Genomic DNA, 26,131 nt, shown 5'->3' on the forward strand with positions numbered 1-26,131 from the left:
TAAATTAACCATCTTTTTTCTGTATTCTTCATTGATTCACAAAACTGAAAATATTATTTTTCTCTCCTTCAAATTAATTACATTAATGGTTCACAGTTTCTTGGGAGACAGTTCCCAACTTGGTTCTGGCAATGGAGCAAGACTGGAATCTGGCCTAAGCTATTCTGCTAGGAAAGACCAATTGGAGCTGTTCTGGACAGAAGAAAATGTCCCCTCTCTTTCTTGGGGAAGAAGAGTATTCCAGAAGGACCTTTTTTAATCATTATTTGTCTTCAGTCAGTTCAAAGGGTCCTTGGATTTGTCCTGGATTTTCTTTACAGTGGGCTGAGAAGAATATATTAAGAGGTCAGGGCTCCAGCTTTCCCTCCTCAGCTTCTAGAAATACAGTGCACAGTTGAAATGATGCCCCAAAATCTTTGCTGTGGACAAGGATCCAGCCCTTGCTCCAAGCACACAGCCCAGTGTTTGTACATGGTTTTCAGAGACCAGAATTCTTTTGAGACATGAGTTTGAATCCATCATCCAGGATGGATCTCCGATTGCGTCGTAACCTCCTTTGCCTCTCCAGATGGATGACTGCTCCCAGGAGGACACCAGCAGCCAGGAGCAGCAGGACTCCTACAACAGCCAGAGAGATGACTGTGGCCTCTATCTGCTCCTGGGTCACCTTAGATCCAAAAAGTATCACCTTCTGCGACTCATCCTCATCCTCAAGCAGCAACCCTGAGAGACAAACAGAAAGGTATTTTCAACAAGCAATACCAGAACTGAAAGGTTGCAAGAAATGCAACAAAGGAGGATTAAGAAAAACATGATGCAAAGTAGTGGAATCACCAACCCTGGAAATGTTCAAAAGATGTACAGATATGGAGCTTAGAGACACGTTTCAGTAGTAGACATGGCAGTGCTGAGTCCATGCTTGTACTCAATGATCTTAGAGGTATTTTCCAATCTTAATGATTCAGTGATTCAAAGGAGGCCCCAGTGGCATCCATCTGTCATCCCTGAGCCCACACAGAGATTTGAGATGGATGGTTCCTTCCCTAACTGCTCCACCCCAGAACCTGACAGTGCCTCACAGGTGTCCAGCCCAGTCAGCCACTGCTGTGCCCAGCCCAGAGAGGAGAACATGTCCAGGCTGGGCTGCTGCAAGTTGCCCCAGTGCAGGCTCCCTGTGCCCATGGCTGCTGCCCTACACACCCCTGAGTGCACTCACTCAGCCATGCCCATGGCGAGTCACCAAGATCCTGAGCTTGCTTGTGCCTCCACACCTCCTGAGAAAAGGGGCTGTCTGCTCAGGCAACAACTGTTGGCCAAAGTTTCTGCCTGGTGAGCACACACAAGCTGATATCTGCATATGGTATGAAACCAAGTTATTTAATATTGACACTACTGCTCTCACATATTTCCTCTTCTGGTTTGTCCATTTTAAGTGAGGAAAATGTTGGGGAGAAAATGACTGAAATAACAGTGGAGAAAGTCTGCTGAGTTGTAGGTAGGTGGCTGCATTTGTAGCTGGCTTGAACTGGCTCTCAAATCAGCTCAGCTGAATTTCCTCACAGCAGCTGAAAAATGGACTTGTGAAGAAAGATGAAAAATCAGGAAAATATACCACCACTGTACACTACTCAGACTTCTACTACAGAGAATTTCAAAGGGATCATATCTACTACTCCCCTTCTCCCTGTGCAGCTCAACCAAATGCCTTCTCACATCTGTTCTTCACAACGCCCAAAAAACTCCAGGCATGTGCTTGGGCTCTTTTCTCAGGGGAACATCAGAGCAGAAGACAGATGTGCATGTTTGTATGCTGACTCCATCCCTTCAGCTTGCAGAGATGATTGTGAAACTTCCCTAAACCACAGGGTCACTGACAGTCCTAAGAGGGAGGACAACCCATCCCAGGCAACCTCCTCCAAATCTCAGCCAGCACCCAAGCTCATACTCTGAATCTGAATCCATACATAGCAGGCACAACAGGGTGTGAGGCCACTGACCTTTTCCACAGGCAAACAAACCTAACCAGCCCAACTTCCTTATTTCTATCACCAGAGGACAGACTGGTGACCTCCCTGTTATCTACTTAAGCAAGGCCTCGCACCAAGGAACTGCCAGGCTGGCAGAGGAGAGGCTGTGGGTGCTGTTGTGCTCCTCCCTCCCCTTACACAGATCCAAACCTCTGTGTTGCTCAGGGATCTGCCCTCTCCCCTTCCCACAGACAGGATTTGGCAGTGCTGTACACACCATACCTGGGGTGACAGTCAAGTCTTCCAGCTCTGACTCTGAAAGAAAACAAAAAGGAGTGTCAGAAGGTGTTGGGCTAAGCAGGCAAAGCCCAGAACAAGGCACATCTGGCAAGGATCAGACCCAGAGGCAGCATGATTTTCCAGGACTAGCAGGCTGTCCTTTGTCCTGTCCATGTTTTCCCTCTCTAAATGACATAAGAATTTTTGTGTCAGCTGCTTCAGAGGCAACCCCAGTTCCAGTGCATAACCCTTCCCATCCTTAAGAAGGAAAAGTGCTGAGGGAGAAACAGGGAGACACTGGGCAGGCACTGGTCACCCACAGCTGAAACACTGGGGCATTCACTGTCTTGGTAATACATCTAAAACCACATCACCATGTGGGCTCCATTGCAGCCAAACCCAGTACTGAGAGTCACTCACCTCTGAGCACCTTCCAGTTCTCAGTTAAGAGCAATTACTGGCTGAGCTGAACATACCAGTTCAGACACAAGCTAAAAATCAAACTCAGAATAACAACATAGGCAATGTAAACTCCAGAAAACAATTTGTTTTTAACTCCAGTTCCAGGCATTACTATATTTAAAGGGAACATCACAATTTAATAACACTTCAGTAATTATCTGCTCCATTAACTGGTTTGTTCTAGTATGTGAGAGAGTTGAGATACAGTCAGAATTTCACAGCAGCAGCAGGAAAGTGCTGCTGGATGTTTTACAGTGACAGCTCCCTACCTCCTCTAGGCAGGACAGTGAAGAGGATCTCCATCCCAGCATGGATATGGTCAGACACATGACAGTGAAGCAGCCATGTCCCAGGGTTCCCAACCAGCATCTCCACCATTTCAAAGGTCCCAGGGAACAGATCCACAACATCTGCTCTGTAGCTTTTGCCATTCTGTCAGAAAAGGGAGGCCATTAGCTGCAGGGCTCAAAGCATCTTCTCAGGAAGAAAGGTCTGCCAGTGTTGCTGGGGACCACTTCAGCTTTTTAATGCTCAGAAACCCCAAAACTTCCAAAAAGCAGCTTAGAAAGCAAATTATCTGGTAATGCCTAACCCTAACAAGGATTAAGCTGGACATCTCAGCACAACACAGACTCAGGGAGTCAAGACTGGGATGTGTAAAACCACATCCTTTTCCTAGCTGGGTGAAGCTTCTGCAGAGTGATTAAAAACCATTCAAACACTGAGTCAAGTAAAAATATGGTATCAGTGGTCAGTATCTCCTTTACTATCAGAAGATATTCTTACCTTGTAGATGAAGGTCTCAGCATGAAAATGAACCGTGTGGACATCAACCTCGTCACCCATTCCCAGCAGGTACCAGCTCACCCTCTCTCCCTCATACATGGTCAGCCCAGGCAGGGTGGCATAGAGCCTGCCATTGATTGCTGTTCAGGGAGTAATACAGAGAGGAAAAGGCTGTTAGCTGTCAGTGAAACTGTACGGGTGCTACACCTCCACAGAGGAAGGCAGTGAGTTAGAAGCTACAAAGCTCATACAGCACCCAGAGTATCAGCAGTTAGTGTCCCCCACAGGACAGTCCCACAGCTCAGCTAATTATCCACTCTGCTCACAGCCAGGACACTGACTTGCACTCAAGGCCATGCTGTAGCTCAGCTCAAATAAATCTCAAGAACTACCTTTGCTGAAAACCTGCAGTCAGCCAGCAGAAGTGGATGCTTCTAGAAGTCAAAATGCATAAAAATGGCATTTCCAGCCCAATGATGGACAAACATGTATATACCTACATACACATAAATGTCTGAACAATTTCCTTGACGAACATTGAGAAGAGGTAAATCCTGCCAGTGGGCATCCCTGTGGTGCTCTGCCTCACACATCACATTCCAACCATTTGTAAAATCCTGCATGGCAGGACTTTACCTCTCAAGTAGCACAGATGAAAGGAATCCTGCTGTGATTCCACATACAGGAAAGGGAACAAAACAGTGAGTGAGCTGACTGCTATGGCACACACATGGAGACTCGTGTGCTCAGATGACAACAGAGGGAATAAAATGGGAAGAGGTGGGATCTGAGGGCAGAGCACCAGGTTTTTACTCCCAGGTCTGCCCTGGGCACTTTGTGTAGCCTAAAACATGTATCCTACTTCAGCATGGTGGTTCTGCTAGCTGTAATACTGGGTTAACAACTACACCTTCATGGACGTGTTATTTGGAGAGTCTTTATCTCACCCATACAAAACCAGTAGTAATGATAGTACACAAAATGCAACTCCTCAGTATTCTTATCTCCACAACTGTCAAGGGACCTGTTTTGCGGAGGTTATCTTAGATATAATATGGAGATTAACATAAACAACATGCTAATTTAAACAAATGTGTTCATCCTTCTATGGCAGAAATAACCTAAAACAGCTAAAACAACTGAGCCACATCTTGCAGTCACACACAGCTCAGAAAATTAATCTGAAGCCTAACATACTCTGATGGTCCCTGAGACAAATGGAATTAAATTCATCTGACAAGTTAATTTCATGTTTGATTTTATTTCCTTTTCTGAGTCACTCAGACACATCCAAGATTAACCTCTCTGGCTTGGATGTTGCTATTCCTCCTTACAGGGACAGCCACAATGATCAGCCTTCACTGCAGATCAAAGATTTGGGCTGTAGGTGTGCTGCAATATTGAGAACAGACAGTTTAGTTCTGTCTGTGCCACTGATAATGGGAAAGGATGGGAACATTTCACCACAAGTCAGGCTCCCTACTGAGAGAGGTTGCAGGATCAACACCAACGTTACCATGCATTTTGTTGCTTTCCACAAATTTCTCATCCAGCAGGTTGATCTCCTTGTGATTTCCCTTGCTGAAACATTCCACATTCTCCTCCAAGTACCAGGACTGATTTTCATCAAAAACCAGGAAGAGCAGAGCAAACTCCCTCTTGACATCCTTCCTGGTCCCACTGGACTGCAGGGCTCCTCTCCGGCAGACCTTCAGGGGCCCGATCAGCCCACTGTACATATCCTGAGCAGAAGGAAGGAGAGCTCTGAGGTAAGGACCTTCTCACCCTTTTCTATGCAGTTCTTTGCCTTTCAGCAATCATTTTCCATTCCCCCATCAACCCACTAAAAACAACCAGTGCTGCTGTACAAGTATTCTTGTTGGAGATCATCAGCCACTGAAGGAATAGGAACTGTATGTGCTCTTATAAATGCAAATCCAAAAGTCATAAATATGGATGGTATCAAAGTATTTTTCACTCAGTGACTGCCAAAACATCTGCAACTTGAGATAAAAAGGCCATTATTTCTGGGTTGAATGCAATGGTTTACTGCAGGATCCTCCAGGTGGTTGCCCTGTGAAATTAGTGCTATGACACTTCTAGCAATGGTACAATCTGCCTGCTTTATTCATGAGGTTTATTTTGAACAATTTCTGCCTTTTGTAGATTAGCCCCATGGCTCTCACCAGTACAAACCATGACCAACTGGGAGATGTTCTAAAAGCCTACAAATAACTGGAGGAAGGTTAGTATCAATGAGAGACGGTGGAATTGTTTTATGAAGGTTTGTTAGGAAAAAATAAGGGCAGATGTCAGGAAAATTCAGACAATTTCCTCTCCACAGAGAAGGCTGGATATGTTACCAGGTTGATTCTTCCACCTCTTGGCTGGGCCAATCTCAAAATTGTACCCAACTCACATTGCTTTCTAAACGGCATAAAAAAATGGTCTAATTAGGCTTTTCTGGTAAAAGGTAAAACTCTTATTTTACCTTTACTGGGTCCACTGCAGAGTAGTAGATCCAAGGAACACAGGCTGAATCATTTGGCCCTGGACCAGATCTCTCAGGAACTTCCCACCGGTATGTCACAATGTCACCTGAGGGGCAGAACAGCACCATACACCAGGTGAAACACCCACTCACTAAGCAGCAGCAAAACCAAATGGAAAAAGAAAATTCTGTCTCCAAAGCCCAAATTCAATTCTGCATTTGCCAGATATTGCATCTGCCTTACCCAGACACAAAGCAGGGTGAAAGCTCCCCTCTCAGAGCAAGACAGAGGGGTCACAGGGTGTAAACACTGTCTGGTACCAGCACAATGCAGGTTTATCTGCTGCTTTTGAGGCTGGACCTGACCATGGAAATGACCATGGAAGCTCATTCAGATGAAGCTTAAGATAATCTTTTTTTCTCTTTGAAATGAATTTACGATGCTGATTCAAATTGGGGTTTAAAATCACCTTTTTTTCATATTAGCAGCCCATTTCACAAAGACAGGATCTGGCTGACAGCCTGACTGTGGCTTGGGCAGTCTGGGCGAGGGGACCAAAAATTAAATACACTAGTATCTGGATCATGAGACAAAGTGGCCGTTTCCCAGTCAGATCCCAGCAAGCAATTGTGCATTTCTCCCATTTCATACTATTTTCATATTTTTGTGCACATGCATCCCAAAGAAGAGACTCCCATGTCTCAGGACTGGCTGAACTGTCACCTGCCATCACCTTCCCCTTCCCACAGAGAGACCACACTCAGTGTGGGGGAGATAAGGCTACACACAGAAGAATGTCCTACACATGTCCCAGATGGCTGCCATCCCCACACAAATGGTACCACTGAAACTGTGCTGCACCTGAAAAACCAGTTACTGTCCAGTTCCAGCACTCTACTGTAGCAAAACCAGGACATCTGAGGCTGCTTAAGGAAACCAGTCTGGCTCTGGGATAAAATCAGCTGTGTGAGTGAACCCACACAGGAATGCAGCTAGAGACAGGGACCTACCAGGGTTTGCCACTTGGGGATGTCCAGTCTGCTGCTCCAGCACCCCGTGGGCATGGATGGAGTAGGGTCGCGAGGCGTTGTTCTTGAACACGATGTTGAGAATATCGCCCACTTCCGCCCACAGAAAAGGGCCTTGGGACAGGAAGAGTGTACTCTGAGACCAGCAAAATCCATCAGCACATCTCCTGGGATATTCCCACCCTTCTCGCAACATCTTCTCCCCAGAAATATTACATTATAACATCATATTTATGATGTTCCCCTTTCTCTTCTCTACCTCCCAAAAAGAGAATTGGATGTCAGTCCCAATCCAAGCCTTAGGAAACTAAACTGATTTTCACAATGTGGACAATGAAGGTGGTTACACACATCTTAACTGGGCCCAGCACAGCTAAGGCTTGATTTTCCCCTCTACTTCTCAGACCCCTCTCCAGAAGTCAGTGGTTGTTTCTGTCCCATAGTCAGAGAAATGCAGCTGTGAAACATGCTTTGCCCAAGCCATGACAGAACGCTGGTGCAAAGGCAAGTGGAAAAGCCCAGGCTTTCCTACAAGCTGTGCACAGGACTCTCCTAACTACTGTCTCCAAGGTGGCAGATGTGAGTAGAAGACAGTCCCAATTTCTCTGCACTGACACAGCAGATGCCTAAATATCCAGCGAACCTTCAGATTACAGCTGTGAGTCACTGCAGCTTTAGAACCCCAGTCCCATTTCTGTGTGAGAGGAAGGTGAACCCAATGCACACATCCTTACCCAGTATCCCTAGGTGCTCGTCACCACTTATCCTGGCCTTGGGGGTTTGGAAAGTGCCATCTGTGTACTCCCTGTAAACTGCTTTCTTGTACCTGGAGCCGAGCAGTCCATCCTCATTGCTCAGAAACACATCAGCATAGCTGAGAAATGCAGAATAAGTGCTGAGATAAACCAAAACCTCATGGGGAACAAACAATTAATTTGTGTCAGGGGTTTCACAAGCTGAAGGGGCTTCCCAGAGCCAGCTTGGGCTGCAAAGGAGAGCTGCACTCCCAGCAGCAGCACCACCAGCATATGCACCAGGTCACAGGGTGGCCAAGACACCCACCAGGGTCTGCTGGGACACTGCCATGGGTGTCCCCAGAAGGTGGGCTCTACCTCTCTGCAGAGTGGTTGTGCCGCTGCCTCTCCCAGCTGCGGTCGGGGGCGTAGTCCCACAGCAGCTCCTCGGCCGCGACGTAGAACGTCCGCACTCCCCTGTAGCGATGGGCAGAGGCAGTGCCCATCCTGCCACACTTGGAAACCTTGTACTGCTGCCTCATCCCAGACTGGTAGTGATTGCTCGTCTGGCAGTAGATCTCAAAAGTCCCTGAGGGAGGCAGGATGAACAAGGAAATCAGTTGCTTTTGAAGATTCCAGGAGACCGGTGTCAGTATGTGCTTGGTGTATCTCTGTGGTGCTTACGGAGCTTGGTTGGCACAGGCCAATGTTAAAAGGAGTCATTGGAGAAATCAAGGACACATAAATCATCTCAGGAAGCTTTCTTACACAATAAGCACCTGTAGCACAGCTCAATCTGCCACAGGAGCAAATACCACAATGGGAGACTTCCATCTGCCCAGTCAGCAGTGCAGGCACTCACCGCTGTTATCAGGCTGCATGAAAGCAGTGGCAAACGTGTGGGGGAACAGACTGGCTGAATCTCTCCTCATCCCGTTCATCTGCATGGTGTTTCCCTGAAACACAGCTCTGTGTACGTCCGTTTCGCTGCCCAAGCCCAGGAGGTGCCAGGACACTTTGTCTCCTTCACACACGTCCAGCCCAGGCAAGTTACCAAACATAAGTCCATTGATTGCTGGAAAGGAGAAAGCAATTAACTCTCTGCAGGCAGATATCAGCCAGGAGATTTTGAGCATACACTTTGTAGGACAGGCCTGCCAGTCAGAAGAAGGATAACTTGTTTGTAATTCACCCCTGGATACGCTGAGAGCACACTTCTCCAGACAGCTGTGCTGCTTGTCCATGGCCCACCTGGTACCTCCAGCCTGGCTTGATTCCCAGCCAACACCACACAGCCCTTCCAGCCCCCAGCTCAGCCTTTAGGTGACCATCAGCCCATGGTTGGCAGGTTCATCCCTGCTGTCACAGAGCAGCATCCAATCATACCATGCATCCTGTTGGATTCCTCAAAGTCATCATCCTTTTTCACAGATGTCTCTTCCATCCTCAAGTAGTACTTTATGTTGGCATTCAAATACCAGCTGAGGTTCTCGTCAAATACGTTGAAGAGAAGATAAAATTCTTTGTCGATCCCTTTCTATAATTACAATGATGGTTGTTAACTTTTAAAATGCAACAATTAAGTATACTTAGAGTTAAAGCTCTTTTGCTGGACTCTTGTATTCCCCTTTATTTTAAAACATGGCTCATTGAGGGACAGGACTCTGTTCTTTTACTGCAGTTGAACATTCCTCTTTTATTTCATAAACAGCATCACTTGTGCATTTTCCATTACATTTCACATGAATAAAATGAACAAAACTCAGCCAAGGCCATGAAGTCAGTGCCTCCTTCCTCCCCCACACCTAAGGTGTCTGTCCAAACCAGATCCAAGACCAGAGCCAGACACAAGGCAGGCTGATGACCACACCACAGTCCTCCTGCCTCCTGTCACAGGCCTGGATTGGGGACTTTTAAATTACCCAAAATCCTTCAGAGAGTTAATACTCTCCTAAGAAATGCACTCCAAAGCATGGTGTTTCCCCACTAAAAGAACATTGTGATGGTGTCCAGACTCTCACCAGTGACTGTTGTCACTGTCCCCAGCAGCACACACACAGCCAGCCTGCTGAGAAGGGGAGCAAGTCCCAGGCTGCAGCACATGGGTACAGCAGAGTGGCCATGCACCTTCCACAGTTAAGCATTCGTTAAATGTTTGACAGAGATTGTGGAGTCAGAATTGCCATCCCAGGTGATTTTTTCCTCTCTTAAATTTCCAAAGGTCTGTCTCTTTTGCTCACGTTTCCAACACCTACCCATGTTTATCATTATCACAGCTCCTTCACCTCCAGGGTTGTATGTATTCCCAATCCTCTTTGCTCAGCAGATCCACATTTCCACCCTGGGTGCACATTGATTTCTTCTGCACTCCCAATTTAGTCACATGGTGCCCCCACTGACTGTCAGCTCCCCCAGGAAAGCTCTGAGGACAGCAATCTCCAGATCTGTCACTGCTCCCTGAGCCACGCTGCAGGACACCAGTCAGGGCTCGATTTGCCATCTGCTGTCTTTCACAACAAGGCTCTGCTCCTCTGTCTGGTACCTCCCCAGGGATATCAATTTACTGTCTTCCCTAGATTTACTGCCAAGAATAGACTACTTCCGAGTGAAATTCCAAGAAGTTCTGGCTGCCCTTCAGGTTTCAACTCTCCATCAAAAGCACAAGACTGACATGGATTTTCACATTCTTTTTTTCAGCCAGCTCTGCTTGAAAATTAACTTCTCTGGCAGAATAAATGAGGCTCACCCAAACCTCAAAGCATTGTATCACCCAAGCAGAACACCTGTAAGCAAAAATGTCTTTTCAATGTTTCTGGGACTGTAAGGACTATTCCACACGCCTCTCTGAAAGCAGTCTGCTACAAAAGCCTCAGGACAAGAGTTACGTATAAGGTAAGTATTCCAAGGTACAGTTGTTCAGCCAAGTTTGTCTGTGAATTAAAAGCAGAAAACTGTTTTGAGGGCAGCTCTTGAGAGCCCAGAACACTACTGGCCTTTCCCAGGCAAGACCTGGGTACCAGCTGTACCAGCATTAACTTGGCCAACAACAAGGCTTTGATTTGAGACTCTTCTGGACTCACACTTCTGCATATTTGCTCCCTAATGTTTTTCTGATGCTTCCTTTCTCTACATGAAAGCAAAAACCCTTAGGAATGGGGCAGGAAAACTCCTTTACCTGCTTATTGTTGTCATCCAAAGTGCCTGACTTGCAGATGAGCAGAGGCCCCACTAAGCCCGAGCTGGAGTCTCTGACAGGATTTGCAGCTGAGCTGTACAGCCAGGTGAGGCAGGGAGGGTCGCTGGACGTGGGCCCCACGTGCCTTGGCACAGTCCAGCGGTACGTGAAGTTGTGCAGTGGTGCCACAGAAACCCCACTCTGGGACAGGCCTTTAAAACAGGGATTACAAAGTTATTCCTGAGTCCCTGCACAAACTCTGTTACACCTTCTCACCAGCTACTTTCAGAGCAAGCTTTACTTCATTTGTGTCAACCAAACATCCAGCACCTCTGAAGAGTATAGGGGTGTACTCAAGAAAAGGGATCCACCAACCATCATGGTACCACATCCCTTCTGATGCCTTCCCATAGGACACTCCATGTGGCTGGATGCTGAAGGGCCAGGAGGCTTTGTTAAGAAATGTCACCAGGATGGTGTCTCCGACTTCAGCTTTGATCACCGGACCTAGAATATAGCAGGGAGAGCACATCAGCAACAGAGCATTTCCCCAGGCCATCAGGCAAACCAAAGAGGAGGGGGCACCTTCCTCCAAGCTGCAGGGCCAAGATAAGAGGCAAGAGATGGTCTGGCCTTGTTGCTGCTGAAGGGAGCTCAATGGGAGCAGGGGCTGGCAAGGATTGTGTGAAAGCAGGAGAACTCAGGAGGCATCACACCCTCATGCAGGGAAGTAACAGAACAGCCAAATGTGCTGGAATGCCCTCAGGATAGACCCATGTTTCTCTCCCACCTACATAAAGACCCATCAGCCACCCAAAACATGTGCCTCAGAGGCGTGAGATGCTCCAAGCCCACGACCCAGCCAGCCAGAGAGGAGCTATGAGCCTTTACCATGCCTGACCCCCAGCACCCATTCAGGAGAGAAAGATCTCTGTGAGAACATGGGGTTTGCAGCATGCCTTGAAGGGGCTCAGCGTAAAGCACAAAACCAGGAGCTATTGCTATGACCTGTTTAGCTCTAGTCACACATACTATACTGCATCCCTCAGCTCTTACCTCTCGAACACCTTCAGAATGACTCCTGAAGTGATTCTGCCCACTCTACCACCCTGCACCTTGGCCTGTTCAGATGTGACTGTTGTGCAGCACCTCTTGTGCCCCTCCCTACCCCTCAAAATGAGCAGGCAGGTACAGCCACCTGGCACTCCCAGCATCAGCATCCTTCTCACAGACACTGAAAGAGGATTTGTGTTCCTGGATGATTCTCACCAAGTATTCCAAGGTGTTTCTCTTCTTCTGATTGCTGCTTTTCCTCACGAAAGCTCTCATCAGTATATTCCACATACTTTGCCTTCCAATAGACACCCCCAATGCGGTGGAGGCTACGCTTGAAATACTGCTCAGCAGGACTAAATGCAAAAAGCAAATGTCAGGTCATGTCATAGAAAAATGAGCCCTGTTCCCCTGCTCCTGCTGGCAAGGCCATCAGCATCTCCAAATCAAGCAGTATTTCAGACAAGAACAGCACCTCTAGTTTGGAATAAGCACAGCTTTGATTCTGCAAAGCTTTTTTGCCCTTATATAGCCATTCACTTGTGTGTTCAGGGAGCACCTGTAGCACACAGCCCTATACCAGCTGAACCTGCCAGGTGTGATCAGCATCACTACACAAGATGAGTGAAAGAATGAACAAAACTGCAGTGCAGTCAGTGGGAAGGCAGTGCTAGAATTCCAGCCTCTTCAGAAGCTGGGGACAACCCCATTCCCAACTAAAATAAACAGCTGTAAAGGTATTTATTTCCTCCACTACCACCTTCACCAAATATAAGTAACAAGCCTTGCAGGAGAGGCACTGCAGTTACAAGGCCAGCTCACAGGTCTAAGGTCTGCAAGGCTTGCTGCATGGCATTGGGTAAATAATTAACCACTTTACATTTCCTCTTTTCCATCTGAATAAGGTATAGCCTCTCCAACAGATTACTAGGGAAGGGACATAATCTCTGTGGAACGAGAAGAATCTCTCTTTCAGTTAGCCAAAGACTGAACGGGAAGTCTCTCAACTGCTATCCCACTCACCTGACCATGGGATGGAGGGCTGCTACCCATGCCGGCATCCAATTTCCTAGAAATTGCATCCTGCAGCAACACCAGTCTGAGACCCATCTGCAGGCCAGCAATGCCACCCTGTGTCTGCTGCACCAGGGGCTTTTTGAATCATTTCTCATATAGATCAATCTCTTTTTAGATTAGGCACAGCAAGCAGAAATAAAGCCCAGAGACAAATGTGGCAGCTCACATTTTTCATCTGCTGGGACTTCTGCTGCTTGTGAGTACAGCTGTGTCACACAGCACTCTCGTGGGAAGGCCCCAAGGTACCTGTACTGCTTACAGTCCAGCTACAGCAGCCTCCTTTTCTAGATGGGCTGATTGGCCTTCCTAGGAGATGCACCCCATGTGAGCAGCAGGCACATTTTGAAAAGAATGAAATTCCACATTTCCCTGAGCAGCGTTCCTGATCCAGGCCACACTCCCCAAACGCTGCCCAAGCCCAGCAGCCTCTCACTCACCTGCCAGTGTCAGTGAGCTGTTTCCCACTGAGCCGGTCGAACGCCGAGGGGCCGTAGTCCCACTGCAGCTCCTTGGCAGCTATGTAGTATTTCCGAACTCTCCCCTCCAGGCTGGGTGCCGCAGCTTGCCGAGAGCAGGGCCGCACTTCATAGAGTGCCCCCATCCCAGCTGCTCAAGACATGAAGGTGGACACTCAGCCCCTCCAGCCAGCCTCATGGGCAGTCCTACCATCCCTCTGCTGTCCCAAAAGGCACGTGGATGGGAGAAGGTGAGTAACTCCCCAGCAAAGAGTTCTGTGAGCAGAATCTCCAACTTTAGATATTATGGAAATATGGACTGAGAGTGACTAAAGCCTTCTGCTGTCCTCAGATCTATCATGCAAGTGCCTCTTACAGGGAGCAGAGCTCTTAAGGCACTGCCTCATCTCAGTTTTCAGCTGTACCAAACATCAAACACCACACAATGGTACAAGTCACCCCCACCAAAGCTGCCCTGCACATAAGTAACCAGCCCACTACAATCTTACAAGACAAGGCATCACCCACTCATCTAGGGACATTTTTCCATGGCCAAGACTGTTCTCTAACACACTGTACATCATGTACATCAAAAGCAGAGGACACAGACGCCATGACATATTCCACCCTCTGCCTTACCTTGTATGTGATCATTGACCTGGCAGCTCAGCAGCCATCTCCCAGGGTTCCTGGGGATCATATCTGCTGTAACAAAAGTGGCTGGGAAGAGGCTGGCCACATCTGTCCTGTGGCCCCGGATTTTGAGTGTCTCTCCATGGAAGTAGGCTGTGTGAACATCAATTTCATTGCCCATCCCGAAGAGGTACCATGAAACAGAATCCCCAGCACACATCTTCAGCTCAGGGAGGTTGCCAAACACATAACCATTAATAGCTGCAAAACCAAGCAAGCCAAAATTAGACACCAGAAAAGGGACCTCCAGAGCTCCTGCCAGCCGGTGACAGCACAGACACAGTAGGAGGATGGACCTAACCAGAACTCCTCCTCCTCTTCTGCTTTGGAGAGCTCAGCTTCACAGCTCACTCCTAAAACAATGAGCATAAAAGCTCACTCGAGCCAAAGATAAAACCAAAACAATACTTCAAATTTTTGAAGTTGTTGTCATGTCCCTGAGATATTATTTGCTAAGCACATGATCTCAGAGCAGATCCTGGAGCACTGACACTCCTTAGTGTCTTGGCAGACACAGTGGCCTCACAGAGGTGACACTGACCATGCATTTTGTTGCTCTCCTGAAATTCCTCATCTTCTTTGTCCACAGAGCCAGGATCTGTGCAGAATGATGCAATGTTCTCATCCAGGTACCAGCTTAGGTTCTCATCCACCACACTAAACATCAGAAAAAAATCAACATCCACATCCCAGCGTCTTTGAGAGCTGCCAGTCAGTGTTCCTGAGGTGAAAGGAGAGAGGAATGAATGCAGAAAATCACTCATGCAGAAAATCACACATCAGGCAAGAGATTAGAACCACAGTAGCAGAGAAAGTCTTGTCACATGAGTTGGAGACAGATGCTTTCCCACCATCCCCACAGCTCACCACAGAGCAGCGAGATCACCTTTTCCAATATATCCCTGCCAATACAGCTCTCTCTCCCAAGCAGCTCTGCCACCACGTGCCTCAACTACAACACCTTCAGTCTTCTCAGTCCTGCTGAAACCAACCAGTCACCGTGATTTTCATACACAAACTTGGACAAGAGCCTTGCCCTTAACATGGATTCAAGCAGCTCTCTTGGATCAAGAGGCCTGCAAGCTCACCTGCCCAACCACTACGGGATAATGTCAATGCAATGACCAGGTATCTGCTAGAGCCCGGGTACTGACCTCTCTAACCAAGCTGCATTTCCCCCTGAAGCTGCGAGCTGCACACCAGAGTATCTTCACATCTTATCCCTGTTCATGTCACCACAAGACCTTTACATTATGGATATGCAGGCCTCAGTTGCTTTCTCTCGGTGTTTTTACCTGCTTTACATGTAAGTAAAGGCCCAATTAATCCAGATGCAATGTCCCTTGGTGCATCAATATGAGAGTGATAGATCCAGGTCAAGCAGTTTGGGTCATCATCAGTTGGACTGTGATCTTCAGGGACAGTCCAAGTATAGGTGTAATTCCTTCCTGGGAAAACAGCATCATCCTTCTTCTGATCCTGGGGGGACATATCAGGATACAGGGATCCTAGAACAATTGAGCAATCACAACATCCATTCAAGAAGAGCCAAGATGCCCACACATGTAACCATATACTGAGCTGAGACTCACCATCCCAAGGCTGAAATAATGTTTAATCATCACTTCCTCAAAGAGGCACTGAGGCACAGAGCCACTTGCCCAGTAAATGGGTCAGCACAGAGTCAGCAGGACTATTTCCATTCTGCCTAGTGCTGTTTTGCATTCTATTCTGCACTGTGCCCCACAGTCAATCTCTCTACAATCTCTAGAGCTGATCAGTGTTTTGGAGGTAATAAAATCAAGAAACCTGGGCCCAGGTCAGGTCTCCAGCCCCATGACCCTACTAACCGTACACCTTCACCAAACACCCAAATGTAGTTGCTTTCCAGCTCGTGCTTTATGGACAGTTCTCTTCCATGCATACTTCTAAATTCCCAGTGAGAAATCTGTCTCCATGACGGCAGTAGCTCATTTACCTTCAGAGTCCTTTTTGTAGAAAACACCATGAGGATGGATTGTATATGGTCGAGTAGCAAAATTTTTTAGGTGTACTTGAATGGTATCCCCCACTTCTGCTCGGATGACAGGCCCGAGGAACCCCAGCCAGACAGGTTTGGGGATCTCGGTGGTGTACGTGGAGTCCGTGTACTGCTTATAGACAGATTTCTTGTAGGTGCTTCCCACCCTGTCTTTCCCAGACTGCAGGAATGCTGAGGCCTGGCTGTAGAATTCAAAGGGAAAGGCACTATGAGTCAACATTATAACAACAGCTGGTCAATGCTGCAGCAGAGTCATGGTCACACTCCACTCTCCGAAGTACAGCAGAAAGCTTTGGCATTAGAGGATACCCTAAGCCACCCATGCATGGCCACAACTTCAACCCCAGCTCTTCACCAAGAAACACAAAGTGCACCCTGAAGTATGCCCTGCAAATAAGAAATGGGAAGGACAGTGCTTCCCAGACAATCTCATGTGTGTGTTGCAGGGAGAACCCTTTTCCTGCCTCCTTCAGCCTCCACTGGGCTCTTCAAAACTCACTTTGATTCCTCTGTGGCATTTCCAGCTAAATCACAAGGCAGGCAGAGTGGAGTCCTGACCCTCTGGCCAAAATTTGAAGCCTGAAAGATGATTTTCTACTCCACAGTTTCCAAATTCCTTCCAGAGGGGCAGACGAGTCAGGCAGGTACATAGCCAGCATGTAACCAGCTTCCAGAGTTAAAACCTCATACAGGTACTAAAGTTTAACTCACAAGCATATTCGCTCATTATGGGTAGTTCTTAATAGATAAGAGATGAATCACAGTCCAGGTATTACTGGAAGTGGCCTAAATGAGAGACAAGGTCACTCCCCTCACTTCCCCCTTCAGATTGATCACCCACAGCACAAGCAGCCCTGGAAGGGAGGTAAACCCTAATATGCATCTCAGAGAATGAACAATGGAGACCCAAATATTAAGCATTGGCCTCATCATTCAAGAACAGGCAGGGCTTGGCTCTGGCTATACAACCCAGAGTTCAGCCCTTTGCCAAGTCATCTGTGCAGCCATTATTAGCAAAGAGCTTAAGATCATTCACACTTCATTTTACAGATGTGCCTCTTTCTCTACACAGTCAATTTCTTCCCAAAAAAAAAAAAAAAAAACCAAATTGAAATAATTGAAATAATTTGCTACTTCTATCAATCATATCAAAATCTCATCCCTCTCTAATTGCCAGTTTCATTTCTGCAATCATTGTACAAATAAGTCCCATTAACTAATTGTTTGCAGTGACAACAGTTTTTAAATTCTTTTTAAGTCCAATGGCCCTGAATTTAATTTCCTTCTTTTCATGTATTATGAGAGAAACCGAACAAAATCCACTGCATTCATTACTACTTCAGGAGTCAGTGGTAACATCTTTATTCACACTGAATTGTGGGCTGTTTCCTGTGGACTTATTTATCTACACAGCATCTCCAGATAACAGAGACTTTTCCATGCTAAACTGACAGACCTTGATGTTTCTGCACACCCTTCCTGTTCCTGCTGTGCTGTTTCTGAAGGAGGTGTCTGAACCTGAGTGTTAGCTATTTTGGAGGGGTAAAGGACTGAGAGCAGATCAAAAAACACCAGCTATTTCCCACAGAAAATGAGAGCAAGGAAAAAAGTACAAATGCCTTTAAAATAATATGGAAACCTTTAAAAAACAAAACAAACCACGCACACGAAAAAAAACCACCAACCAAAGAAAAAGTCTTGATGTTTTGAAAGCTGAACCCAAAACACTATTTGTAGTAGTAATTCGAACCAATTATTGCAGTTTCCAAATGTACTTTTGCAAGAAAAACAAAACTGTTTTTCAAACAGCCTCTAAAATCCCATGCAGGAAGTCCCATTAAGTCTAAGGCTCAAAATTCCATTGAAACAAAAACAAGCTGGCTCTGTGAAGTCATTTATAAAAAGATGAAAAGTCATCACGCTTCAGGATAAACAAGCTGATCACCAGCTGGAACTAAGCAAAATGAAACTACAGGGTAGAGCATTGCAAAACCTGGGTGATTTTAGAACAATCTGTTCTGTGTCTGCTCTATTTTCTGTTCCGTGTTTGTTTTCCATGCACTTCTCCCTAGTGTATGGGCTCTGGACTCTCCAGACTAACCATCCCTTTTCCCACTGACACAGGTTTTACCACAGGAGCATAAAACAAGTTAAACATTAAGCTCATAAAGATCAGAATCTACGGGAGTGTGTCTCTTGCTTGCTCAGATGCCCCACAATACTTGCATTAAATCACACATCAAACGACAGCTCCAAGCCAGCCCCAGACTAAATTCTGCTCGAAGGGAACGTACCTGTTACGTGCAATACTCTGGTTAGTGAGCACATTCCTCCCCGTGGGAGCATAGTTCCAGTCCACCTCGTGGATCCCCAGGTAATAAACTCGGATCACACCCCCAGCGAATGTGGGTGACAGCATGGGGATGCAGAGCAGCAGCCACCAGACTGATCCCATCTCAGCCTGAAGGGAAGGCATTTTTGGAAGTTACACCTATTTGGGAAACACAAAAAGAATGAAACAGAATATGACCACTTGGTTTGAAGGTGCTGGGCATTTTGAGAGGGTAGGAAGAAATCAAGTGTAAGTGTTATTTGGATCATCACTCAAATATTGAAGAAGGAAGTCACTCTAACAAAATTGACACACAAGGCAGATGGTGATCATGCCTTGGTAATGAGTCCCCAATACCAAATGAGCTGCTCTCATAATAGTTTAATTAACCTTTTTTTTCACTACTGCTCACATTCCAAATCATCTTACAGGTCCACATACAAAGCCCAAAGAAATAGTCCTGAGCAAGTATATGTATATTTTAAATTGTCACCAAGACCTCTCTATTTTAAGTCACCTGAGGAAGGACAGTTTAGTTACTGTGAAGTAATTTTTAATTTTAACTTCTTTAAAGGTGGCTCTTAAGGAGCAGCTATCTGTAATCCAGGAGTACATCTCAAACAGGCTGCACAAGGTTTTTCCTTTCTGTTCTGTTATTTTCCCCATGATTTTGATCAATAAGTAGCCTACTCATAAAACTTCCAATTGACGCCAAGCTTGTTGGCAATAAGCCAACATCAGAAGTACTCTTAAGAGAGTTGGGAAAAGTTGGGAAAACTGTCTGAAATCATCAAAAGACAGTTGTATGAATAAAGGCTCAAAGAACTGCCTGCATGAAAGGAGAACCTGATGCAATATGGGGCAGTAGAATTACACCAAAAGATAAGAAAGGATTAAACTGCATTTAAAAATCACATGAAAATGACTACAAAAGTTCTCACACAATGAGACCCTTAACAAAGCTGGATACAGCCAGCAAACAAACCACACCTAAACAAGCTGTTGAGCTACAGCTCTTGAGACATGCAACAGCAACTCAGAATAGCAGAGAGAAACAGAAAGCAAGAGAATGAGACACATGACCTAGCAAGAAAACTCAGAAGAATCAGTTTTCCTTTTCATACAGAAAAGGATGGTGACACAGCACTATGGCAAAGGTTTTTCACAAAGAGACTGTCATTACTTATTCTTACTGTCTTTGTAACAGCAACATGAATGTATTAAGGCTTGTCTGCAGCAAAGCTGGGTATTCTCTAAGCTTTCAGTCAGCACAGTCACACAGAGCTGCTTTGAAACATCTTCTAACATCTGATACCCAACAGACATGATTCAATCCCAGCACATGGCAACAAACACATTCAAAGCTTCACCTCTTGATTTTCAAACATGCTGTGCTATTCTCAGAAGCTAATGATAATCAAGTATTGCTGTTTCCAAATAGTCAATAAATTGGACAAAGTTTGGAGACACCTTCTTTCCCTCTGTTTTCAGAAGGGAGCTGGAGGGATCTCATATAAATATGAGATTCTTTGGATCCATCAACACAGCTCTGCTCCAGTGGCTCCATCAGCCAGTCCCCTTCAGAAGTTCCTGGTCATACATCTGATAAAACTCAGATACAGAACAGCCCCTTCAGAGCAGCTTCAGCAGTGTGGGAACAACAGCAGCACACTGGCTCATGCCCACCCCTACACACCACTCAGTCACTGACTTATTCCCTGCTGCTGTTCACAGGGAGGTAAAATACCGTTTTTGAGTCACTGTGCCAATGTGGACTCCAAGAAAAGAATCTGCAAAGCCATACCTGTGCTGCTTCACACAGCAGACCACCAAAAGTCAATGGTGACAGCAACGTGGAAAGAAACAGCAGCACCACTCCTCAGCCTGAAGCCTGCCACCCTGCCAGCACCCACCCCAAGGGAAGGGCAGCGGGATGCTCCTGACTCAACCCAAGCTGTGGCCTTCGTGTCAACTCAGGGCAAAGTTCGCAGGAGCTTCCGGCACACAGGGAGAACTCCTCAAGGCCCGGGAGCTGCCGAGCCCGGGGCAGGCTGCTCTCTGTGCACCCTCATCCCCATGCCTTGTGCTGGCAGGACCACAGCACGGGAGAACGGCGGCTCTCGAGGCTGGGTGTGAAAACTGCCCATGGAGACAAACCCACCCGAGCCTCCACACGGCGCCCATCGGGTGTCACACACCGCCAGCAGCCTGTTCTGGGTGTCACACACAGCCACCTGTCCTGGGCACCCATCGGGTGTCACACACAGCCACCAGCCTGTCCTGGGTGTCACACACAGCCACCAGCCTGTCCTGGGTGTCACACACAGCCACCAGCATGTCCTGGGTGCTCTGTGCTGTGCCCTGCATGGATGAGTCAAGGACAAGTCTTTGGCACAGCTTTCCCAACGCTTTACAAGAGTTCCACCTGGACTCTGCTTGGTGTTCGATCACATCACGCACACCTCTGGGGTAATTCTAGGGAACAGCAAAAATTATCCCTGAATGGAGATGTAGCAGATGTCACAACGTCTTTGCTCACATACCCTTCACAGTAACTAATCACCATTTATTTACTCAACTAGTGCAAGGTGAGAGTAGCTAAATTCGTTTCAAAAGTTTTTGGTTTTAATCTTTCATTGATATTAATATTTACCTTGATTAAGGAAAGAAAAAGAAAGAAAACCAAAACCAACGCAAGTTTTATATTACAACCATCCCTAAATCTTATAGTTTAAAGCAGAATCCTCCCCTAGGACTGCCCTTTACCGGGTCCCCGACAGCACAGAGAATCGCGAATGAACGGAAATCAGATTTCAGGCGGGTTGGTGGGATCCAAACTCTATCTGATCCAAGCGGACGATTCAGGGATACTCCCCGACACCTGACTGCAGGGAAAGCACAGCCCGAGAGCGCGGGGAAAGCACAGCAGGAAGGCAGGAGGACGGACGGCTCATCCCTTACGTGCGGAGCGGGAGGCGGCGCGGCGGGGCTGCGGTGCGGGACGCGGGAGCGCCGGCGGGGACCAGCGCGGAGGGACAAAGGGGCTCCGGCTCCGCGGGCTGACCCAGCCCGAGCCCGCTCCCGCCCACGGGGCCGGGCTGCTCCGCCCCGCACCTGCGGCAGCGCGGAGCCCGCGCCGTGCACCTGCTCGTCCCGCCCAGGGCTCGGCCCCCGGTGCGACAGAGCTGCGGGCGGCGGCAGAGCTGCGGCGGCGGCACCCACCTGCGGGGCAGGACCGGCGGCACCGGAGCGAGCGCCCCTCAGGGACCTCCCGGTTGGGGGGGCGGCGGCGGCCGCGGCCCCTTTAAATGCCCGCGGTGACGTCACGCGGCCGCGCGCTCCCTCGGGAGCACAACAAGAGTCACGCTCGCGGCCGCCGCGGCGAGGGGGGGCGGGGCCGGCGCGCGGAGCAGCTGCTGATTGGCGGGCGCCGCCGGGCCCCGCCCCCCGGTGCGTCGCGCGGCGCCGCGCGGCCCGTCCCCGCTGGCGCGGCCCGTGGCGCTCCGAGGATGCGGGAGGCGCCCGCGCTGCCCCGCGGCCCCGCCGCCGCCGGGCCCGGGCCTGGACCCGGACCCGTGCCCGGCTTCCTCGCCAAGCTCTGGGCTTTGCTGGAGGATCCGGACAGCGACGACGTCATCTGCTGGAGCAGGGTGAGGCGGCCGCTCGGGCCCGGCCCGGGGAGGCCCGCGCGAAGGACTCGAGGGTGGTGGGGGCGCCGGGCCGGGGCTGCGGTGGCCGCGGGTCCCCGGCTGCCCGCAGCGTGCCGAGCGCGCTTCCCCGCGCCGCTTTTGGCGGTGCTGGCGTGCCGGGGCCGTGGCCGGGCCCTCCCGCGTTGGCGGCCCCGCGTGCGGCCCGCGGCGGCGGCGCTGGCGCAGCGGGACATCCCCGGGGGCACTCCCGGATCCCCGCCCGGCGGCTCCCAGGAGCGAAAGGACGCTGGCAGGAGCCATTAAATGTCCATTTTCCTTCCGGCGCGGGGACGGATGTGCCCCGCGGGCATAGGGCATGGCCGCACTGACCAGACTAGCGCTGTGTTTACTTTTGTTCCCTGTCATTTTTAAAGCTGTAGGATTTTTCTCCGCTTTTTTTGCAGCCGTTTGCCCTTTACAAAGGCAAAGATTAAAATAAACACTATATTTTATTATTTTCGTGAACAACATAAAAGTGATGCAAAAAGCTCTTTCTGTTTCCAGGAAGTTTGGTCTTGAGCATACGATAAATCTGGCGCTGCTGGTGTCACACTTACCCCTGGTCACCGCTGGGTTGTGTTGTCTGAACTTCGGTAACTGAGCAACGTTACGTGGTTATTTTTAGTGATGACATAGCACATACAATGGAAGAATCTTGTCAGGAGCTGGGCAGGCTGATGAAGGGAGATGAAATCTCTTTAGTGGCATGAATTCCATTTGGCTTGTGCAATGCTTGTGTTTCCTGGGAACAGAGGGAGCGGGTTTTTAGAACAGTTTTGCTTTGGATTAAGATCAGTATGTCAGAACTTTAAGAAAATTCCCTCTTCAGTAGAAGCTTTCTATGTAATAGTGTCTCTGAATTCAAACTTTTTAGTCCAGTCCCAGGTGTTCCCACAGACAGTTCACTTGGTGAAGTCTTTTGCCCTTCTCTCCTGTTGGAATGGTCTCTGCTGATTTATGATCTTCACTTAAGATCAACACCTTAGGAAAGCTGTGCTTATTTACTAACTGTTACTTCTGCTTGTTTCCTAGAATGGCGAGAATTTCTGCATTCTGGATGAGCAGAGGTTTGCCAAGGAGCTGCTCCCCAAGTACTTCAAACACAACAATATCTCCAGCTTCATACGGCAGCTCAACATGTGTAAGCATCAGCGCTTCCTACACACTCTGTCTGCCAAGTTCATAGCTTTGGTCTGGATTTCTTAAACAAGCAAAGGGACTTGGCAAGTCTTTCATCTTTAAAAACTTAAGCCCTGGCCTTAAGTTTGTTTTGCAAAAGAAAAGACTGATGGTAGAGCATGGTTTAGTGTTTAGTTTTTGTGCTTTAGCTCCAAGTCCTTTTAAGTAACAGCTGTAAGAATATGTGCTGGTACCTAGAGGTACCTTGAGGTTCCCAGAGCTCCAGTGTTGCTCTTGCAGCAAGCAGGTGTGTGTACCCAGGGGAGTAGAGAACACCTAGAATGTGAAGAAAAATTGCCTGGATTTTGGGGCTGCCACTGCTTTTGCCCATTTTGCTGTGTTGGAACCAGATCAGTCCCACTGATGGGCTGAGCTGCACTACATTTCTCGCTGTGTTTTCTCTGCTCAACTTGTGAGCATCATGTGGCAGTGTTGCATAGCACATGTGCAGTGTGGCCAGGCAGAGGGGTGCAGTGAGGGTGGTTCAAGGGCACAGTGCAGCATGCAGGGCTGCAGCAACCAGCAGGAATAACTGCAGAAGCTTCTGGAACCTGGAGGGACAAACAGCACAGGAGATGCTGCTTTAGTTAGGATTTCGGACTGACAGGGAGAAGCTCTCTGTCCTTGCCCAGCAGGTTTGCCTGATCTCTCTAGCTGATGCCTGTATAGGTTTTGTAACATATAGTACATCTGTTTTGTCTCTGGACAGTTTGTCTCTGTCTCTCTGTCTCTGCTGTTCGTGTTATGTGCTTGAGTGACAGGATAATCGAAAGAAACAATTATCTCTTCCCTTGTAGGATAAATTAAAAAAAAAAGCAAATATTCCTGTGTAGCTATACAATGTAGTGGCAGCCTCCTTTTCCTGCTGGATCTATCCTGGCTTTCTAATAATAGTTGGAGTGCATTAATTGTGTTAAACCCTTGACTGAGGAGAGACGTGGATTGGCCTGTTAGCTGAATCATGCATCTACCCTGTGGTGTTTGAGCAGTGATGGAAATAGAACTGGCAATATCTTACTTTGTGCAGGCACTCCAGTATGTAGAAGGTGCTGCAGGTGTCTGCTACAGGCAGGCAAGGAATTAACTTCTCTGCTTTGCTTTATTCTGTAGACCTTGGTGGTACACGACAGCATTTGTTTTGATTTGTAGTTGTCAGGGATAAAAGGGAAAGTGTACCATTCCTCTGCATCCACTGGAACATGATTCTGTTCAAGATATCATAATAAATCTAATTTCTGACTAACTGTTGTGAAGGTTTGTACGTGGCTGTGATGATTTGGTCGTGGCTGTCTTGCCCATGGACACACACTGGCCTCTGCTGTGCAGTTGCATGTTCAGCCTGCCAAGGACGGGCAGTGCTACTGTGGACAGGTCCTCTAGCTGTGAAGATCAGAGCAATGAAATCATTGAGCACCAAGAAAGGCTACCTTGGCTGTTTTTCATAGTTTTTTCTCCCAGTAACTGTAGTGCAGTGGGTGTTTTGGTAGCACTGGACTTTTCTTAAGCTGTATGTATTCCGAGTCAGCTTTCAAATGGAAGAAATGGCTTTGTTGATTTCCTCTCCACAGATGGTTTCAGGAAGGTGATTGCTCTGGAGAATGGTATCATTACAGCAGAGAAAAGCTCAGTCATTGAGTTCCAGCACCCTTTCTTCAAGCAAGGGAAGGCACATTTACTGGAAAACATCAAGCGCAAGGTATAGTCTGAGCACATATTTATTTCACTTAGTTACAAAAAGTGGCTTATCAGGAGTTCATATGGGTGTTTCAAACACAGACAGCAAATACCATGGGAACCAAGGTAGCTCCCTCATGATGCCAGGCCAGTGCTTAGGCAAAACCTGTTCTGTTCTTGGTTGTGAACTGGGATAGGACCATGTTCTGCATCATCATCAAACCACAGCCCTTCTCCACAGAGTTCATATCCCTGATTGCAGCTTAGCATGGTCTGCATTTGTGCCAGCATCTCCAACTCTGAGAAAGTCACAAAGCAAAAGAAGCAAAATAAAATACATTCCCATTTGGCACTCATTAAAAATTAGCAAGAACATCAGTAACCAGTTCATTTGGATGAGTTTGCTTGAAGTATATTGCTCCTCCAAAACTGTGATGCCACTAAGCTACATCCTTATGATCACTTTCTGCTTTTCTTTTGTACGGTCAAGCCTTGTCTGACCTGTATCTACACAGATATTTATTCTCTATTGGCACATTACAGCCCATAATATCCTGAAGAAGAGAGTATCATGATACATCACGTTGACATTTGAACAGCTGAATCTCTTCTTTAGGCTGTCATCAGGTGTGGCTGCATTGCCCAGGGTAATAAAAGCCCAGCATAGGCTGGAGAGCCGCAATTGCGTTTGGATTGATTCTGCACTGAGCTGCCCCTGCTTGGAGCCAGGATCGATGGCGTGGCGCTGGCTGGGGCCTGTGCCCCCCCTGCTGTGACCAGCGTGTCCCAGCCCGCACGCCTGGCAGGGCAGGTGCACGCTGACGTCACGTGTGGCACCATGTGTCCCAGGGGTGGTGCACTGGGTGGAGTGTTCTAGATGGAGAGACAAAAGCTCTGCTCAGTGCCAAGGACATTGGTGTGAAGTGTTGAATAGGTTGGTGAAAGATATTCTTTGTTGCACAGGAAATGTTTTTGGTTTTTTTTTTTTTTTTGTTTTTTTTTTTGTAAAGCAGTT

The 26,131-nt window shown here is 47.8% G+C and overlaps 2 protein-coding genes across 5 annotated transcripts in view; one reads left to right on the forward strand and one right to left on the reverse strand.

Annotated features, from left to right (window-relative positions):
- On the reverse strand, nt 1-21,916 carry HEPH (hephaestin). 4 transcript variants are annotated; one of them, XM_030272491.4, is made up of 21 exons: nt 21,797-21,916; nt 18,537-18,733; nt 16,180-16,424; nt 15,497-15,709; nt 14,743-14,922; nt 14,148-14,402; nt 13,491-13,659; nt 12,193-12,332; nt 11,299-11,430; nt 10,924-11,135; nt 9,135-9,285; nt 8,611-8,823; nt 8,127-8,337; nt 7,749-7,888; nt 6,997-7,128; nt 5,986-6,092; nt 5,011-5,236; nt 3,495-3,634; nt 2,978-3,140; nt 2,250-2,282; nt 1-723 (listed from the first exon to the last, which is right to left on the reverse strand). In XM_030272491.4, exons 2-21 carry the CDS (start codon nt 18,716-18,718, stop codon nt 479-481), a joined length of 3,489 nt encoding a protein of 1,162 aa, XP_030128351.4. In that variant the 5' UTR covers nt 18,719-18,733; nt 21,797-21,916; the 3' UTR covers nt 1-478. The 4 variants fall into 4 exon arrangements, with proteins under 4 accessions (XP_030128351.4, XP_030128352.4, XP_030128353.4 ...); XM_030272492.4 differs by lacking the exon at nt 21,797-21,916 and adding an exon at nt 21,536-21,707; XM_030272493.4 differs by lacking the exons at nt 18,537-18,733; nt 21,797-21,916 and having other exon boundaries at nt 15,497-15,680; nt 16,180-16,356.
- Nucleotides 21,868-26,131, forward strand: part of LOC100217839 (heat shock factor protein 3) — a 15,812-nt gene continuing 11,548 nt past the window's right edge. The window contains exons 1-3 of the mRNA XM_030272496.4: nt 21,868-22,224; nt 23,296-23,404; nt 25,011-25,138. Of these exons, the coding sequence (XP_030128356.2) occupies nt 21,883-22,224; nt 23,296-23,404; nt 25,011-25,138 (579 nt within the window). The 5' untranslated portion in view covers nt 21,868-21,882. The remainder of the gene's footprint in view (nt 22,225-23,295; nt 23,405-25,010; nt 25,139-26,131) is intronic.

Source organism: Taeniopygia guttata, chromosome 4A (assembly GCF_048771995.1).
Source record: "Taeniopygia guttata chromosome 4A, bTaeGut7.mat, whole genome shotgun sequence".
NCBI classification, from domain to species: Eukaryota; Metazoa; Chordata; class Aves; order Passeriformes; family Estrildidae; genus Taeniopygia; species Taeniopygia guttata.